Source organism: Fusarium oxysporum, chromosome VII, assembly GCF_013085055.1.
Source record: "Fusarium oxysporum Fo47 chromosome VII, complete sequence".
Taxonomy (NCBI): domain Eukaryota; kingdom Fungi; phylum Ascomycota; class Sordariomycetes; order Hypocreales; family Nectriaceae; genus Fusarium; species Fusarium oxysporum.
The window spans coordinates 3966666-3986317 of NC_072846.1; the positions used below are offsets into that span (position 1 = coordinate 3966666).

A 19652-nucleotide genomic window follows, 5' to 3' on the forward strand; every position below is an offset into this window, starting at 1 on the left:
AAGCGAGCAAACGTAGGCCATCATGGAGACGGAGAGTCTGTCCGATCTGTTCCGTCGCCTAGATGCGCGGAATCGCGAGAATGTGGCACTCGCCGGCCTGGGGATCCGTACATCGGCAGATATCTTCGAGGCTATACAGAGCCAGTATGAGCACTCTAGGAGCCAAAGAAATGCGGCATATGGAGGGTCGGTTGTTAGTCCGGCACTGGTAGATCTGGGCATTCGGACGTCAGCCGACATTCTAGAGGCGTTGAACGGGGAGAACGGCCAGAAAAGTGGTGATATGAGTTCTCGCCGACGCCATCGTCTTCATCGGAAACCGGGGATCATGTCATCAGGCCAGGGCCAAGTCGTTGACAGCGCGGAAGGTACGGTAGAGAATGGGCCTCAAGAAGAACCAAGGCATCGGAGTGAACTGAAGAGGTCCGGCCCTCGTAGCGACGACGGGCAGCTACCACACAAACGTCCCAGAACTGTGGAGCGCCAGGAGAGGAGCGAGAGTGAGCAGGTACAAGACCTCGCCAACGTGCTGGGTGTGTTGGAGGAAGACTTTGCAGAAAAGGAGCGGCTATCTGACGACCAGACATGGTGTACGCCTGTGAGCCACGAGAGAAAGGCGAAGACGGTCGAGGAGTTCTACAAAGCGTTCCACGACATGAGAACGCTGCCGGTCCTCACCTGTATGTTCTGTTATCGTAAGCATAGCAGAGCTGAGTTGCAGTATGTTGACTGGGACTGGTGGGTGGCAAATGCCATCGAAAAGCGCGACGGCTCACCTTTCAAGTGCGTTCAGTGCTTCCCTGTAGGACAGAAGATTCTCGGGTGCGCAGACTGCGTGGGATACCTGGGGAGAGTTGCGTTATCGGCAGCAGCGCGGCTGCACGCGCAGTTGGGATGCGAGCACATGTTTCCTGACGAGCTGAAGGATCTCACGCTGGTCGAGGAGAAGCTGATTGCGCTGAACTCGTGCTACGGCTTTATCACCAAGCACAGCGTCTCAGATGGACACAGACAAGGCGCGACCTACCCGAGACATGTGAAGGGACATATCACGGTATTCCCAAACAACGTGCAGGAGCTAGCAACGAATGTCCTCCCACATCCGCTCTTGAAGGTCATGGATGATGTCCATATATCATGGCAGGGGCAGGAGAAACCAGCGCCGAGTGACCTGTCAACGTTACTATCGGTGCGACGTAACGCCGTCGAGAAGGCATTGCTGTGGCTCAAAAGGCACAATCCGTTGTATGCCGACATCGAAATTGACGAGGCGGAATTGGATAGTTGGGATGCGCCGTCACACGGAGTGCCTTCCCAAGTTTTTGATCGACTGGAACGGAATGAGCCTTCGGCAAGGGAGAAGATGCAGACGGCGCACATTGTCCCACCCACAGAGCGCGATATCGACGATCATGAACCGGTAGATATCCAAGAGATCATGGCATCGTTAGCCGAGGGCCTAAGCACATCAGGAGAACCAGAAGTTGATGGCTTCGCCTCTGGTGAGGATGGTGACGATTGGGTCGGTAATAACAGAGATCGAGTGGACGAAACCGAATCATCCGGCATGTTCAACTTGGACGGGCGCCCAGACATCCCAGATGCGGAGAAGCTACGGTATCTCGTCAAGTCCATGGGTGAGGTGGGGCCCGGGGAGCATACACACGGAAGTACCTGGAAAGGGTCAGCCAAGGTGAGGCACGGGGGCGCCGTCGAGCCTTACATCGTAGTTTCCCGTGGTGAAGTCTTTGCAGATTCCTTTGACACCAGGTTTCTAGCCAAAACATTTCCCAGCTTGTTCCCGCTGGGAAAAGGCGGTCCCCGGCAGGCCGAAGAGCACTCCAAGGATGCGACAGGGCAAGTACATCCTATTTTCGAGCTGGAAACCGCTGCGCAACACCTCGTATCGTCCCGGAACATGAGCTTGGAGGCTTGGGTGAAAATGGTGATCCAGCGACACGGCGGCCGCTTTGCAACGCATCCTGTCTTTCCCTTTCTCGTTTTCAATATAGGGGTGCGGTCTAGAAACCGCCGCGTGAGCATGGCAAGCATGCGGAGGAGTGATTTCCCGGACGTAGAACGTACCATCCAAGACTTGACCGCGTCAAGGCTTGAGAAGGCGAGGGGAGAGCTAGAAGCTTGCGGTAAGACTGCCGATCCAGACGTCAACCGGCTGCTGAGGAACCTGTCACTTTACGGCTACCGTCAGCCGATGTCAAGGGAGAGCCGGCTGACGATGCGGCGGAAGATCAAGTCCCTCATAATTCGGTACGGCATCCCCGCCATCTGGTTCACGCTCAACCCAAACGATATCACGAACCCGATAAAGCTCAAGCTGGCTGCATACCGTACCCGCGAGACAGGCGGAGCCGAGGAATATCTAAAAAGTCTTGATCAGGCGTACAAGAGGGCTCGACTCGCGATATCGGATCCCCTCAGCTCGGCAATCTTCTTCCAGTACTACGTGATGGTTGGGAAGGATTCGGTATTCGGGCGGGTCAGCCAGTACTATGGGGCAGTAGAGACCAATGAAAGGGGCGCGCTCCACCTCCACGGCCTCCTCTGGCTGCAGGGTAATATGTATCTGAGTTCCCTTCTCAGCGACGTTCAAGGAGAGGAGCAAGCGGCATATCGGCAGCGAGTGACCGAGTATGTTGACAGTGTCTTTACGGAGGTTCGTTTATGCCACACCCGGAGCTGGCATGTTGGTGGATAAACGCTCACATGTCTGACAGGATCTCGATGAGGAGTCTTTCGCGAGAGTGTGAGCAGGGAGATCGGTGACGTCTGACGTGTCGTCGCTATTGGAGAGAGCATTCCAATTTCCCCCGACTTTCGAAGAAGAAGCGAACTTCTGCGCAGGTGCCACACAAATCCACATGCATAGCCCTACATGCGTCAAGTACGCGATCGGGAGACGCGGAACGAAGCAGAATCCTTGCCGATTCGGGGCGCCTTGGAAACCAGTGGAGGAGACTTACTTTGACGAAGACGGGCTATTGCGGCTTCGACGCAGCCACAGCCTGGTGAACCGATGGAACAAGGTAATGACAGTGGGGCTGCGACACAACCACGATATATCCTTCATTGTGACAAAATGTAAGGGTCTGGCGCTCGTTTACTACGTGACCAACTACGCCACCAAAGTGGAGGATCCGGTGTGGAAGCGTGTGGTGGCAGCCAAAGAACTAATTCGGCTCCTGGGCGATGATGGTACTGGGGATCAGTCGAGCAACGGGCGAGGTCGAACCGAGGGTGACAACCGTCATAGCTAAGCGCGCCGATTTCTGCTGCGAATGGCCAACAGAATCTTCACGGAACGGGCGTTGTCGCAGGTCGAGGTGTTGGCCCATTTTCAGGGATACGAGACAGAACTTACAAACAGCACCGCCTGGACGTTTCTGAACGTCTGCACTCTCTACTGGCACATCTTCCGGCGATGGCCCCTCCTGCGCCGTGCGGCCGGCGAGGGCGAGCTGGACGAGTCGATCGGGGAGACGGTGCTGCTGGGAAAAGCCAGACAGAGGATCTCGCTGTTGCAAGCTTACCCGTACCGCGGTCAGCGACTGGAAGGGTTAGCTTTTTACGACTATATGTCGGTCGTCAAATTGAAGCGGAAGGGGGGATGCGTCCGCTCGGGTGAAGTGGAACTAGACAGGGCCTGGCCGTTGTCGGCATCGTGGATCCAGATACTGCGGCATCCAAACCAGCTTGCGGCGGTCTGCTTAGATGGCTATTTAGGCATGGATTTTACGGAGGAGGATGATTCCTACTACAGGAGGTACGTCCACCCCGACCGACAAATTGCAATGGTGCGACTCTTCAGACCAAGCGTATATCTGAAACTTGTATAAGACGCCAACACAGAGCGCTGACAATTGTCATGACCGGTTTTAGAGCAGCGGTACAACACCTTGGCCTCTTCATTCCTTGGCATGCTTTCCTGTGCGAGTCATCTGGCGAGATAAACAGGATTTGGGAGACACAGAAGACATGCCTCTCCAAGCGCATGACGTGGCTAGCGGACAACATCCAGTTGCTGCGGCGATCGGCCGAGGACGTGGCGCGGGATGCCAGGCAGTGGGCGGCATTGTCCGGCGAAGGAGATCCCACTGCCGACGCAGTCGGATCAGGCAGTACGGAAGGGCACGACGCACAGGGCGTAGAGCACCGGCCTGGTGGTGTCGGTTTGGCGACCCGCCTGATAGACGTGCTAAGGAATGCGATGACGAGAAAAGAGATCACAGCCGGCTCAAAAGAGATCTCTTGTATGGTTGAGCAAATGTACCGCTTCCAAGCGACTGCCCTCAACTCCACCGACGACCTTCGCGCTACGGTCATCCCTGATCATGGTGCGCACATCCTAGGAGGTTCAATCTCGTGGGCAGAGATCCCCCGGCAGGAGCAGCTGAGATCCATCAAGTCGCAGCAAAACGGTCTCTCCCGCGAACGGGAGAAGATGATCCAGGGACTGCAGAATCAGTTGGGCGGCACAGCAGCCGCTGACGGAGTCGCGGCGCACAGCGGATCCGACAGGCCTGGCCAGCAAGACGATCCTACCACGCATGCCGATCAAAGGGGCCCATCGACGGGCGTTATGTTCGGCTCATCCACATCCTTTTGCGAGACCGGAAGGCAAGTGGCCGAGTCCTTCACACTCAACCAAAGACAAAGCATAGCGTTGCAGTTGATATGTCGCCAACTTGACCGAATGCGGCGCGACGACAACGAACCCCCCCAACTCTGCCAATTCATTGGAGGCGAGGGAGGCACCGGCAAGTCTCGCGTTATCGCTGCCATCGCGGAATTGTTCGTTCGTACGGGGCAATCCCATCGCCTGCTATTGACGGCGACGTCCGGCACAGCGGCCGCGAACATCAATGAAATCACCATCCATTCCGCTTGCAGATTCTCTAAAGACACAGTCGCGAGAGTAGGCCGCGCCGGTGACCCAGACGGCTTCGCATCGTCTGGCTCGGCAGCTCTCCGCATCGACGGGCAGACCAAGATGGACTGGCAGGAGAAACAGGTCTTGGTCATAGACGAAGTCAGCATGCTGGGCGCTCGGACGCTGCACGGCGCCAACGAACAGCTCTGCAGATTGAGAGAGTCTGCTCGAGACTTCGGTGGGATTCCGATAGTCATCTTTTGCGGAGACTTCCATCAGTTCCGTCCCGTGCAGGAGCGATCGATCCTCCTCCCCAGCGCCTCCACTACCTGGGAAGGAGATAATGGCTTCGGCATAGAACAGAGGCGGCAGCATGACACGGCTCACGCCCTGTGGAGGAAGTTCACCACAGTGGTGCTTCTAGATGAGCAAGTCCGTGCCGCGCAAGATCCGCGACTACGTGGGCTCCTGACACGCATTCGGAAAGGGGTACAAGACCAGTCGGACGTAGAGTACCTAAACAGCCACTGTTATCAAGAAGGCAGACGGATCCCGTGGGAGTCAGGCATCACAGTGGTGACACCGCTCAATAGAAACCGCTGGAACCTGAACATCGAAGCAACGCTTGCCTTTCGCAAGCAATGGCAGCGGCAGGTTCGGATATTCGTCTCCGAGCATAGATGGAAGGGCAATGAGCCGACGGAGGAAGAAGCCATCATGATGTTGGGTCAGGGCGACGACAGCACCATCCCCGTGCCGGCCGTCTTCATGTTCGTCCCGGGCATGCCCGTCGTCGTCAACCATAACACGCACCAGGGCCTCAAGCTCGTCAACGGGGCCAGCTATACGGCTTTGGAAGTCATCGTCGACAAGACATTTCCCGGATACCGGGTCTCGGCCAATACGATACTCCACTTTGGGCCCCCGGCGGGGATCCTGCTCACGGCGGAAACGACTAGGGACTTCCACTTCGTCGGCATGCCGCCCGGGACAATACTGCTGACGCCGATGAGCATAAAGATAGAATGCCAGCGGAAACGTCCATGGCAGCGGCATGACGTCACCCGGAAAGGCCTGCCGTGCACTCCAGCGTTTGCATGCACCGACTACAAAGTCCAAGGGAGAACGCTGAGGCGGGTGGCGTTGGAACTGCGCGGAACCAGGACGACGAATATCGATGGTAAGATGGTGCCAAGCCAGTGCGACCCATACAGTCTATACGTGCAGCTGTCGCGCTGCCCGTCGCTCGACGGCGTCATGCTAGTATCGAAGGCACGTGAGACGGACCTCGTCGGGAATAAAATCCCTGCTGACATGGCAGCTGCGGAGGCTCGGCTCGAACTGCTAAGCCGGGTGACTGTAGAGAAAGCCCAGAGCTGGCTGGATGGGTAGAGGGCATACCTATGTTTTATGATAATAAGAGAAGCACACCACAAGTTGATTTGAAGAGAATGAAAGGACGAGACTAAGCCCAAACTGTTCCCTCCCAAGATCCAATAGAGCAGCCACATACATGTAGAGCGCAGAGTCGTAATCAGAGCGAAGCTCTTAAGTTCGGGTGCAACAGCATAAGACCTTTCGTTCCCCAAGGCATGGAGAACCAGGAATGATTAATTGATGATGATCCTGATGTCTGTGACTGATCTGTAGATGTGTTGTGTCCTCCTTTTCGTTCGTTCTCCCTCCTCGTCTCTATACTCTATATCTGAAGAGGCCAAGCCAAGATACTAGACTTGCTCAACCTGCAACAGACCTGTAACGCTGTTCTGACAATTCTGGTATCATCGTGAGACATCTTATCTTGAGGTGGCTGCCTGTGTAACACCATCATGTATATGCCACGTCTCCAAAACACGTGGAGGATTGACGTAGGCATAGGCAAAGGGGTGAAAAAGGACGATGATTTTAGGCGAATTAGAAGAAGCGAACGGCTGCACCAATTAGAGCGAAGCTCTTAAGTTCGGGGGCAACGGCATAAGACCTTTCGTCACTTCGTTCGTTCCTCTCTTCGTTCCTCAAGGCACGGGGCGCGTTTTCGCTTATCGACGTTTAGCCGTAACCTAAAACGCGTCGCGTTTTGCGTTTTCCTGGCCCGTGTCATCCTGTTAGTCAATGACAAGCGACTCTACCAGAATCGTCTGTACAAATGGGTCCACAGGATTGGCTTATTTCCGCAATATCACTTCTGCCAGGCTGTATCGTTGATTGGGTAGATTCACTCGGGGTGGGCCGCCCTGCAGATCTTGCTATCCATGTCTATCACCTACCCTATATAAGAAACTGCTGTTGCTTAAGTATTAACCTCAGGCTGCCCGCCGGAGCTCTCGCTCCCGCGCGCAGCCTTGCACCATCTGCTGGCAGCGAGATCCCTCCATGGGGACTTCGCTGCGTATCACGAGAGATTCGACCACAACGACGCACGCCTGGTCTGCTCATGTGGCCGACGCAAAGCACCGGATCACATCTTCTACTGCAGAAAAGTACCGCTGCGTCATCGGATGAGGCTTGCACCCTCTCCGAATACGGCAGTGAACCTTGCAATAGGAAGAGACTTCAGCAAATTCATCGACCTGTCCAAGGACAGCGCGTTCTTTGGAAAGATTTGCCCTCGTTATTAGGCGACGATGACCTGAGAAGCACTCGCAACTCTCCTTCCCTCTCTATCTTCCACACATCTCTTTTGTTACCTTTTCTTCCTCTCTTATATGCTCACGGCCAGATGAAGGGCGCCACCGAAAGCGGCTGCCATATGCCAGCTGCGCCTTGTCATCCCGCTGACGGGTAACAGGCTCGATAGGATGCGCCATTTGTGCCAATGATATGCTGGATAGAGTGCGGTCTACTGACCCGTTTACAGAAATTGGATGCCACGGGGAAGACTAATTTCGCGTCGCGAATGACTAATCCTTTATGGCCAATAGCATTTCTGTAACTAGCGTGTAGATAGATTCCGATTCCTCTAGCCCAGCACGTCCTGTGCCCCAGTAGGGGACTTTTCGGGGCCTATGGCCCCCCGGACGAAAAATATACATAACATAACATAACATAAGTATTAACCTTGACCAGCTTCTATCACAACGGCGTCTTAAATTAACATCATTTCATGGTTAATTTAATCATTAATAGTTAGTTGGTTGAATAATTGTAGTTCAGCTATAGAGCCTGTGGAAGGATAGTCAGTAAACTTAAACAACGATGACCGGAAATTGACTCCCAATTTAAAACATATTCTTGAACGTTGCATTTAATATATTATTACTTATTGAACAGCTAGGCTTCTGTATCCTCGCAATATCTGTGATACAGTATTCTTTCTCAATCACGATTCACCTCCATCAATACCCGTGTTCGTGAGGCCTGATTTTCAGGTTTCACACTTGGCTTCACTGCATATCGTCATGATGAGTCAGTTGATGATCCCTCCAAGGTCCTCTACCCCAATGCAAAACAGACTACCAGGAGGCCTACTGTACATTGTACAAAGGTTGAACTAAATTCCGCCGCATTGTCTAATTTTTATCCGTGTCAACCCAGGCGACTACAAATTTCCCCATCATTTTGTCGTAAAATCGCCTATAGCTTCTATACTTTTTGTCTGTGTACATTAATATGGTAATTAAGTTCAATAAAACTGACCTGTCGTTTACCTCCTTTTTATCCGTGCACACTCGTGCTTCCCACTTCCCACTTTTATTCCATTCCTACCACGTTCTACCTTACTGCCGTAGTACATGAGGAACTCTACTGTGCGCAGTCGTGGTGGTAATTCGACGAAATACAACAAATCTGGCCCGTGCACGTTGCTGGGTTATCCGTGTACACGTTATGTTTTTTTTAATCTCATTAAACTACTATATAATACGCGCTTAGTGTAGTTTATAACTGCTCAAGTATAGACAAAAGTCTCAGATTATAATCCAGTAGGCAATTGCAGCTTAGGTTTTCAACGCTGCCCCCAATAATCTACTTGAACTTCGCTCTGAAATATAATTTCCTGGTCTAGAGATTACAAAAGACAAAGTTTTATTATTTTTGGATTAATATTGCTGTCGCGGCATGTCATGGTATGTTGCCATAGAGGGGCTCACGATCAAGCGTTACATTTCCTATTATAGAATAGTGTACTTCATCAGTGAAGCGTTACATTTCCTAACATGGCTAGCGCTCCCAGTTTAGTATAGCCGTTGATTCTCTTTCATAACAACCTACCCTGTAGTGTTTTGGCATCCTTAAGCTAGAAAAAAAAAAGATAGAAATAAAATCATACGTGTATTCGGCTCATTGATGTGAATTGGTGTATTCATGTTGTGTTCTGTTGAAATCTACCCCTTAGAGGTTTTGCCATTTCGGCTGTAATCTTAAAGTATCCCTGCTTGCACGTGAGGCCCCAGCACCTGTTCAACAGTTGCCGCCTTTTGGATACTTAATTTTGGCTCATTTTGAAGGGCCTGAAGGGCAAGAAGGATTCTAGCCTCATATAAAGGCTGTGACATATTGGATTGTTGATAAATATTGAATTAAATGGTGATAATGTAAGGTGAGGGATTTTTGGCTCACCTGCTTATCTGGCTCACCCGCTTATCAAACACGTTATACCCGTTTATGCTTCTTTCTCAATATCGGATTCTTGTTTGTCAGAAGTGCCAATATACATGCTTGGCTAGCGAAGTTGTCAGACATCTTGCCAAAAAGCATCCTGGAATAGACCCAGGGACCCGGCGCAGACTGGTGGAAGATACCAAAGTGATACCGAATGTGCTACAAAGTCGGGTCGAGCTATCTCAATTACAGTATCCACCACCAACAACCGAGCCCATCCCTTGCCTCGCCCCACCCAAGCTTGACGTGCTCAAATGTCGACATTGCAGTTACAAGATTCGACAAGTTCAGGCGATGCAAGAGCACGGTGCCAAGTTTCATGATTGGGTCAATCCCAGAAGTAAAGGGATGCCGCCGCTAGAGCATCCGGCGGCCGATCCTCTGCCGTGGACAGAAGGTATTGCATGTAGATTAGCACCTCAGCTTTCAATACAACTCGGTTACCACATTAAGCCTCACCCGCTCTGTTGTCTATCACCAGACGTAACACTCACTACTGCTAAGCCCGACGCCTTATGCTATCTACCAACATAAACCTACGACTAAGGTTTACTCAGTCGGAAAATTCTCATGTTACATTTAGGAATCGATGCTGTCTTTAATGTACTCACCATCCAGGAGGGAGCAAAATCCACCCAGAGAATGTCAAGTTATTAATCCTGCTTCCTTAGAGATCTTAGTAGTCCTTTGGGATCATAAATAAGAGGTTTGAGTACTCATTTACCAATGGCGTTTAGTGTCATTCGTTTCCCAAGATGATTCATTCAGGAATTCGGCGCCGAGAATAGGAAAACTAGATTGCCTCTCAATCGGTCACTAGAATCTAACATGTATTACACAAGAATAATTACCTTGTCAGAGAAGTTGAGGCATCTCAGTTCTCCATGCATGAAATTCTCCGCGAATACTTCTCCGACTAACATGTATCTACCTGCCACCAGGGTCTCACGAATAACGAATGGAACCTTCGCCCCTTGCAGAATACAGAGATGGTCCGATTCCTGGGAAGCAACAGGAGCAACACCGATTAAGCGCTGGCCACGTATGTCGAATCGAAACAGCTTCCGTATGTTTCTACGCGAGACCTGTTGACTCGATGTTAGTCCTTCTCGGATAACGACCCCATAAGAATTCAGAACAGCACGGGCCGCCTCTACACCTACCGGAGTCTTCGCTTGGATTAAGCCAACGACGCTGCTGATAGATCTCAGGTACTCGTCTCTCCGCTTCTGCGCTTCTGCGTTACGTTTTATGAGCTCGTTCAGTCGATCTCCGAGGGCCCGGGTAACCGCGTGTGCAAGATCACCGCAATTGCTAGAGGCAACCTCCTGCTTAAATCGCTCGGATTTGTGCACATAGGTAAGCCACTCAGTTGGCGAATTAGCAGGCGCAGAATAGTTCGATATCTGGACAATTCGGGCAAAAAAAATGGCTCGCACTGATAACTCCGATATCTCGGCTGATGCTGTACACGGTTTAATAATTTGCGGCGATCAATCCAGGGTCCATCGCTTACGCTTAATTGCCTCATATGGCCCAAGGTGGGCCGCAGCATTATATTGGCTGAAGAGAATATCATCTATGAGTGACGTCCTCCCGGCCTCATGGAAACGCGGCACCCAAGATGGCAAGTCTAATTCCTCAGTGGCGTCGTTGAGCGGAAAATCTCTATGAGCCCGAGATAGAATGTCGAGATTCGCCATTGAATCAATCATGAACCGTGTAAACTTGAGATACAGTTCCGTAACTGGAATTTGACAGTCAATGATCCTTTGGACACTTCTCCTCAACGGTATATAGTCCGAAGTCTCTGGGGCGAATTGCTCATGTAGAGCGAAAGCCAGGGGAGCGAGGATTTTGTCCTCAAGTTTGCTGCAATTTCGATGCCGTGCTTCGTGCACGAAAAGCTCAAGGGCTACCAGCCATTTGACAGTTCGTGGGATTTCCATCTTATAATCAATCTCCGGGTACCTGAGAAGAGCTCTAGAGCCAAAGCCTCCTGCAGGTCCGGTCGTACCATGCCAAGCAATAACACACGACGCACTTCCTAGCTGGCTGATAAGAAGCTCATCGAGGTCTTCAAATAGGCCTGCCGTTGCTCGGTCGCTGGAAATGACTCTGAGAGAGAGAGCGGCGAGCAAACAAGCGGCTTCTATATCGAGTTGGTAAGGTCCACAGAGACATCTTGTTCTCGTTGGCAACAGAACTTCTTGCAGAGTCCAGACTCTAGTGAACCATCTCCTTCGGAACAGGAGATTTAGAGCTTGTTTCTGCCGACTGGGAATGGAACGGAGTAACTTGGCGAGATCCTGGTGGTTCACCATAGATCCCATTACGAGATCATGCTGAAAACTATCCAGATACTGGACAGCGTCGCAAGTACTCGCATCGTCCCTTCCAAGCCAGATAATGACCCACGAGGCGTCGCAATATATGCGCGGCATTAGTGAAAGCTGATGATTTCGTTCTTTGTCATCATTTTGATTGATGCAGATAGCATCAATCCAGAGGGGCGAATATATCTGCTCCTCACGTAGCTGCCACAGGGCTTCGTAGAGATTCTGTTGAACGATGACAATTTCTCCATCACATGAAATGTGGTATTTGACAGCATCGTACTCTCGGTAGTAAGGATGTCGCTCATGAACTGGGTTCCCCCATGTGTATGAAAGAGCGAAAAATGTTGGCTTCAGTGAAAGATCAACAGTCTTCACACTTGCCTCGATAGCGGCTTCGCTTCCACTAGGGTGGAGAGTGATGAGTCGGAGAGAGTCCGAAGCTAGCAGTGGATGATCTTTGTACATTGGCATATCAGAAGATGGAATGGCAAGATATGAAAATTAACCTTGTGAAAAATTAGGATTGATGGAATATTCATGCAGGATAATGCTGAAGTATACATATGACCTGCTTGCAGTCGGCATCGCGGACGTCCTGTTATGTATGGTCTGAGGCCAGCTTGCGACTTGGCCTGGTTTCTATGGTTATTTCGTACCACAGAGTGGCCGACCATGATGATCCGTTGATCCATACACACCATGAGCTGTCAGGCTCCGATAACATCTCGCCGTCCGGATCCAATATCTTGTAAGGATTCACTTTTCAAGCAACACGAGGAGGGTCGTTTTATCACCAAAAACGAGGCAAGGACAATCGCGCAGTACGCGGGCAGATTTTGAATCTGACTCTAAGGCGTATTCCAAGGCATCTTCTGAGCTGCGTTTTAAGGTAGATTTTGTGGCTGATGCTGGGGCTGATTGTCCAGGACGTCAGCGATTACTGCAAGCCACCCCTCAGGACAACACCATTGCCCAATGCACTGCCTGGTTTTGTCCAATTCTGCTCCATCGTGGCTAAGTTTGCCTAAGCTCGCCTCACTTTGCCCTATTCTGCCTCAGCGTTTCATCTTTTGCCTAACTCTGCCTAAGTGCGCCTAATTACGCCTAACACTTAGCCTGACTCTTTGCCCGAAGTTTTAGATCCCGAGTCCTACATACCAAAATCAATTCTACTAGAATTGATTTGTTTTGCCCCACATTACACGGGGTAGACTTGATTCTTGACATTTTTGACTGGGGGGTAGAATTGAATATCTGAAAGTCACTGACCAAGGGGGGAGCTTTGAAATTTTGATTGGGCCTTGCTTACACGTGAATGAGTTGGGCATGAATTGCACATTCGCTTCGAGCCCAACCCCAGCATTCAATAGTGACAAGCAGGGAAGAAAAACCTAAAGACCACTAAAAAGACGAGTCGATCATCTCGAAATCATATTGTATCTGAAGGTCAATTCATGAGCTCCATCATGCCGGCTGATAACGTGCTTATCCCAATCTATACTCCTCTCAGTCCGGCGGCAACAATAGAGTAAGGACTTGCCCCAGTGACCTTCCCTTATTGGTGCTGACGATTGATTGCTGTCCAGTATTGTAGTCGTTCATGGGCTGAACCCTCTGGGTAATGAAAGCCATGAAGAGGATGTATGGACACACAAGACAACAGGAACAAACTGCGTTCGAACTCTCCTACCGAAGACAACACCTAACGCTAGAATATTGGCTTATCAATACAATGCAAATATTGTATTTGGCTCGTCAATTCCTGGAGTGACTGGACAAGCAAGGAATCTGCTACAATGCCTGAAACTAAAACGAGAGGTGACGCTCTTCTGAAGCTTACAATTTGAATGATCCGCTAATGACTCTTATTTGTTTGTAGCCGGACCCATTGAGACCTATCATGTGGATTACCCATAGTCAAGGGTCGGAACCACTACATCCACTCCACTTTGGACCAAGTAGAGTGGATGTACGATTTTTTAGGCAATTACATAGTGGATGTAACACATATTCGACCGGAGTGGAATGGATGTACACACGTGGATTTATAAGTGGATTTATAAGTGGAATTTTGAGGCTATTCCAACCTCGTGGGTGCCTATTCAGCCTCACTTTCAGAGGTTGACACTAACTCTTCAGCCTGTTGCTGCTGTGATGTATCGTCAACCTCGCTGACGCTATCCTCGCCCTCCAATAGCCATTTTGTCTCAGCAAGCGCCAGCTCGCCGTCGCTTAGAGTCCCACAACCGGCATCATGCTTACTTTCAAGGTGTGATTTAAGCAATGGATCCAGATCCTTGATAAGTCCAGCACGGTACCAAGAGCGTAAGACCTGACATATGGCGATGATCTCAGCATCCAGGTTCGTACGCAACCCCGAGACCATCTTGCCAGCAGCTGAAAATAACCTCTCACACTCCGCTGACATCGGCTGAATCGTCAGGAAGTCCAAGGCCATCCTGGATAACCGAGGATACCTGCTTTGCTTAGTGATCCAGTAACCAGTTGGATCACGAACGTTGCCGTCGCTGGCGTCACGATCTGTCTGCCACGCTTGGTACTCGTCACCAACAATAGCTGCTGCGTGGGCTGGTAGTGAGTTTGGCACACGGCTGTTCTTCTCGAAGGGGTTGAAAAACCGAGGGTAGTTTCTCGTATAATGTTGTTAGAAGATTAGCTGTAGGGGTGATCGACCTCGACTAACTTGGGTCCAGGTACCTCGATTTAATAGGCGATTATATACAAAAATACGTACTGTGAACTGTACACGGTCAGGGAATATCTCACTGTATCTAAATCCACCTAAATCCACTCCATTACATCCACTTTCAGGTCAAAGTGTAGTGGATTATTACGTAATCTGAGCGCCGACAAGTGGATGTAATAGAGATGGGCCACTTATATGTGGTCCACGTGGATATGCAGTGTAGTTCGTCCGACCCTTGCCCATAGTCTTGGCGGTATTATTGTCAAAGAGGCATTGGCAATCGCATCCAGAGAATATCAAGCATACCCCATGATTTCAGCTTTCACCGATTCAATATTCTTCATCGCGGTACCCCACAATGGCTCACAACATGCCAGTTGTGGAGTATTTGCTAGCAGGATAGCTCGCGCATTTACTTTCCAACCAGACAATTCATACCTAACAAGTTTAAGTCCAGGCTCAGACTATAGCAAGGAGCTTAATACCAGGTTTCAAACATTACTTCTACGTTACAAATTCTATACCTGGATCGAAGGACGAGAGGTTCCTTACGTTGGATTGGTAAGCTGACTTGCTTTGAAGTTGTACCAAGGTGCTGATGCTATTCTATGTATGCATAGATTGTTCCAGAAGACTCTGGGAAGCTAGGTCTACCAGCACCGCATGAAGTCTGCCGTATAACCGAACGCAACCACAGAAACATATGTCAGTTCTGCGGCGAAAACGATTTGGAATGGCTCGAATTGTCGGCACATATAAGTAAAGCAGCTTTTGATGCTACCACTTCATTCAACTATAGTCCCGCATTGGATCGTTCGAAAGACTTGCTTGAAGTTAAGCAGTACAGTGGTAAGACATTACCTAAAGTAAGTTTATTCATAAGCTGATCGGTTGTCTAGCGCCGTATACTGTTGATGTTTTGGAAGCTACCGATGAAGCTCAAAGCATAGCCGAGGCCATGAATATGTTCCAAAACAGTACAGGGCTATTGGAGAAAGAGACGGGGGCTGGCCTTGCCTCAGAGGCGGCCTTATCTCTTGCAAAGCTCTTACTCGCTGTTATCTCTCCTATACTTCACGTTTTGTCTTTATCGCCTCTTACTGCTGCGCTTGGATCTCTTCTTCTCAGTACTATCTTGGTGGGGCTTCCTAGCAAGAATGAGCTTTTAGAGAAAGCTAGACAGGGCCGAGAAGCAGAAGAAACAATTATGGAAGTTGAAGATTGGGCAATTGATATGCTAAATGGGCACCAACGTGCAGCTCTCTTAGCATCCTATCACCTGCAACAAGTAATCGATCGTATCGAGCTTCAGGGTATTCATGATGAGCACGCTCTCCCGTTATTCACGGCTCGGCTCTTACAACAAGAGCTTCAAACACTAGTCATGCGCAATACGCAGAACATCCATGAACGACTGATTGAATACCAGAAGGCTGAACAGTTCGTCAAACGAATTCAGGATGTAAAGAAGGAAGTGGAAGGTAAGAATAAAAAGGAAACATACATGCACTTGGTTGAGGAACAGTACAAGACCCAGGAGGGTGGTTATTGTCCTGAAGAATGCGTAATCCTTTAAAACCCGATAGGTGCCGGAATATGACAGTACAAAGATTCTTAGTAAATATTAGGCAGATTAATTCAAATGAAATGAGAAGCCTATCCTATCCTACTACTGTACCAATTACCCCGCGTATCAGGCCCTGATATAAGATTTGATAGTCCGTGCCCTTTGATATTGGGTCCTGATACACAAAATCATGGCCTATGCGCGCCCCGCACCCCTGTCACGACAGATCAGATGGTTTAATAATAAATCCAGTGGGCAAATTCGACTTGGGGTTCAAAGCCGCCAGCACATTTTTCAGCCAAATTAAATTACGATCTCTTTTCTAGGGCTCGAATTAGCATTCCAAGCCAGGTTTTATTCAGTTTTGATTAATATTGCAGTTGTAACATGTCATGCAATATTGCGAAGATTGGACTCTCGATCAAGCGCTACATTTCCTATTATGGAGTAGTACACTTCATTAGTCAGCTTACCCACGCTTGCCGTGTCGCATGCCAATGGTCAAACCTACCGTGGTCGATAGGCGAGCCGATCAGTTAAAATGTAAAAGTTGTACAGTCATCAGAGTACATAGTAAAGCCATACACCTAATGAAATAATTCTAGCTAATTAATTATATAGTAGTATCAGAAAAACCTGTCTTTTATTTATCCTGCCCTAGATCAAAGTATCTCTATCAGCCATTTACTTACAATTCAAGAATAAAGCCAAGAGCATGCAGGCGATCATGTCGCTCAAGTATAGATGTATGTATGTATGTATGTATCCCTTTGACTGGCGAAAGGCAACACCTCTGTACTGAGCCCCACACGGCCCCCGCGCAACCAGGAGTACATGGTAGTGACTTCAAGCGTCAGCGAAACCGACCACGCTGAAATCGTCATATAATCCATTCAATGAGCTGTTATAGATATCGAACAACTCTCTAGCCAAGCAGCCAACATGTATGATGATAATAGCTTCATTCGAGTCGACGATAGCCGCCGTGAGCAGCCGACGGATAACACATGCCGGCCAGTTAATCACCTAGTTCCTGACCGTGGCTATAGCTTTGAGCCCGTTTATCTCCTAGATCGGTCCTTTCGGATAGAGGCTTTACCCCCAGAGCCACTGCTACTATTCTAGCAGTTTCTCCCTATTTGGCTAGTAGAGAGCTGGGTTTGCTATATGAATAGCTAGGCTAGTGATTGGCTTAAGATGCTTACAAATAGCTGCAGTAATGGATAATAGCCACAGTCGCGGGTTCTCGATTAGAAGCTAACCTCTATTGTAGAAATCTTCATATGGATTGCGATCTTGATTTATATGCGAATACATAAGGAACCCCAAATAGAAGACTACTAGAGAACATCACAGCTAGGGAAGCAATAGCCAAGTTATCTAATGGTAAAGTAGATGTCTCTTTGCCGATTTTAGCTATTATTACGAGTTCTACGTCTCTTTAACCACACAATAATATTCATAGCTACCAGGGATAGCTTCTACAGCCAGACATTCAGCCGGGTGGATAACTGGTCTAACTACATATAATATATATCCATTACTTTCTTTAAACCAGGCATAGCTATTGCTATAGATGAGTGTATGGTCTGCTTCCTAGGAAGATCCTTAGAGATGATAACTGTCCCATCTAAACCTATTCCTACAGGCTTTAAAGTCTAGGCTGTAGCTCAACGCAGTTATTTCTTGCGGTGGCTTTGGCACAGGCCGGGCCGGAAGTTCGGGCCTGCAGGTATCAGATATACCTACCGGCGACTGCCTTTATAACTACGTCGCTAACGGCAGCAATGGCGGCTTTGAGAGCAATAGAGTACTGTTTACCTAAACCTGACCTAAGCTGTAGTTGTTGCCCTAGTGAATCTGCTGCCGGAAGCCAGATACCATGTGTTTCTCGATAACCTATTCTCTTCTTCCAACCTATTCCGTCGGCTATATCAGCTTAGGCATGGAGCTATAGGCACAGCCTGCCGGAACTGTAGTCTTTATAGGCTGCTTGTTAAGCTTAAAGCTGGTAATAATACTGCTGCTAGTAGTATACCTTTTAACTGCCTTAAAGCAATCCTAACAGCCGATAACCTAGTTAGTTAACGAGATAAATTTTTACAGATGAGCCTTACTGATTCGACTTTGGATAGGTCAACCAGATTGCTTGGAAAGATAATGCCCTTGTGTTGTTTTTATCTACCGCATTTACAGGCAATGAACGGATTGACCGTATAAGGAAATGACCAACAATAGACCAACCTGCAGTACGGCCAATGCAGGAGTTTTTCGGTAAGGAGCTAGTCAAAGTGGTTTCAATTCCGTCTATTGCTGCTACTTACAATGACGAAATGAATGCCGTGGATCGAGGCGATGAAATGCGAGCCTACTGGGGCCCTGATCGCCGTGTTCGTCGAGGCGGCTGGAGGGCCCTAGCTTGGGACTTCCTACTAGAAATAGCCGTGATCAACAGCTTCATTCTGCAGCAACGAGGAAACCCACGGTGGAAACCAGAGAAGCCTCAAGCGGAGTGGCGGCAGCGTCTTGTTAATGACCTTGTTGCAAAGTATGAGCCTAGTAGTCAGTCGAGACAGAGATTTCGGACTGGGGATGAGTTTACGCCTACATCGCAACATGAATGGTTCCGTAATAAAAATCCTGTTGCTTGCAAGGCTTGCAAAGGGATGCGGCTTGGGGAGACACAGTCGAAGCAAAAACCTTTATCCGCAACCAGCGGCAACAGAGGGGAAATACGGAAATCCCGGTATGGCTGTAAGCAATGCCAGGTATTTCTTTGTACCTCTGGAAAATGTTGGGATCTGGCATCACTTAAATTAGGCGGGGCTTACTGTACCTTGAGCTTGTGACTCCATGATTGGTTGGAATCCCTGCTCGTGACCGAGGTGTTGCCTTACGCCAGTCAAAGGGATAGATATAAATTTCCATTCTCTTATCATTATTTTGCTCCGAGGGGTCAGGATGTGAAGCATGCTTGCATTCCAAAGTCTGCGAGCCTCTGGGTTACACACCTTTTGTTTGGCTTTACGAAAGAGAGGCGTCAGGTTTGTTCTCGAGTTTAGAGATCAGATATGTCTCTCAGCTGCAAAGTCTACGAACACCAGCGCAGAAGTGCCTCTGTGTCATTTGCCGGCTCAAGTGTGGTGCACCAGTGGAATTACGAACCCCCGTTGGTGAGTTTTTACACTTTGCAACCACCAACGATCAAAGTGGGTACAAAGCGCTGTGCATTGTGACAGTCGGTTAATGCCAGCCATCATGTCCTTCACCCTGCATTTCGTGATACAACCATGGCCCATGCGCCGGTCTCGGGGTATCTCAGCCCGAAGACGTCAGAGCCAGAGTTTACCTGACCCAGCGCTGTGGTACGGTTGTCAGAAACAGGAAACTTTTAGCACCGAAGTCCCCTTCACGAAAGGCGCCACGACCTGTTTATTGGGCGCGGAAACATGCGAACCCCAGCAAGCCGCCCATTTTCGGGACAACCAACACCGAAGCGGAACCTCGCCGGTCCCTGCCAGGTAGTGCCGCGCCAATACGGCGCCTCCGCGC

General features: G+C 49.5%; 4 protein-coding genes across 4 annotated transcripts; 3 read left to right on the forward strand and 1 right to left on the reverse strand.

Annotated features, from left to right (window-relative positions):
• Positions 1 to 22: 22 nt before the first annotated feature.
• FOBCDRAFT_262835 (Helitron helicase-like domain at N-terminus-domain-containing protein) lies at positions 23 to 6280 on the forward strand (the record flags this gene model as incomplete). The annotated part of the gene is made up of 5 exons (XM_059611315.1): positions 23 to 2674; positions 2736 to 2764; positions 2992 to 3099; positions 3308 to 3781; positions 3868 to 6280. 5 exons carry the CDS (start codon positions 23 to 25, stop codon positions 6278 to 6280), a joined length of 5676 nt encoding a protein of 1891 aa, XP_059465501.1.
• Positions 6281 to 10320: 4040 nt separating this feature from the next.
• Positions 10321 to 12291, reverse strand: FOBCDRAFT_277442 (heterokaryon incompatibility protein-domain-containing protein; the record flags this gene model as incomplete). The annotated part of the gene is made up of 3 exons (XM_059611541.1): positions 10321 to 10572; positions 10651 to 10952; positions 11004 to 12291. The coding sequence occupies 3 exons, from the start codon at positions 12289 to 12291 to the stop codon at positions 10321 to 10323; spliced, it is 1842 nt and encodes a 613-aa protein (XP_059465502.1).
• A 1119-nt stretch (positions 12292 to 13410) lies between these two features.
• Positions 13411 to 13659, forward strand: FOBCDRAFT_139657 (uncharacterized protein; the record flags this gene model as incomplete). Its single annotated transcript, XM_059608058.1, has 1 exon — positions 13411 to 13659. A coding segment is annotated over one exon (249 nt), but the record flags the coding sequence as incomplete, so codon positions are not given.
• Positions 13660 to 14728: 1069 nt separating this feature from the next.
• On the forward strand, positions 14729 to 16109 carry FOBCDRAFT_204657 (uncharacterized protein; the record flags this gene model as incomplete). The annotated part of the gene is made up of 3 exons (XM_059609135.1): positions 14729 to 15094; positions 15154 to 15382; positions 15433 to 16109. The coding sequence occupies 3 exons, from the start codon at positions 14729 to 14731 to the stop codon at positions 16107 to 16109; spliced, it is 1272 nt and encodes a 423-aa protein (XP_059467677.1).
• Positions 16110 to 19652: the final 3543 nt, after the last annotated feature.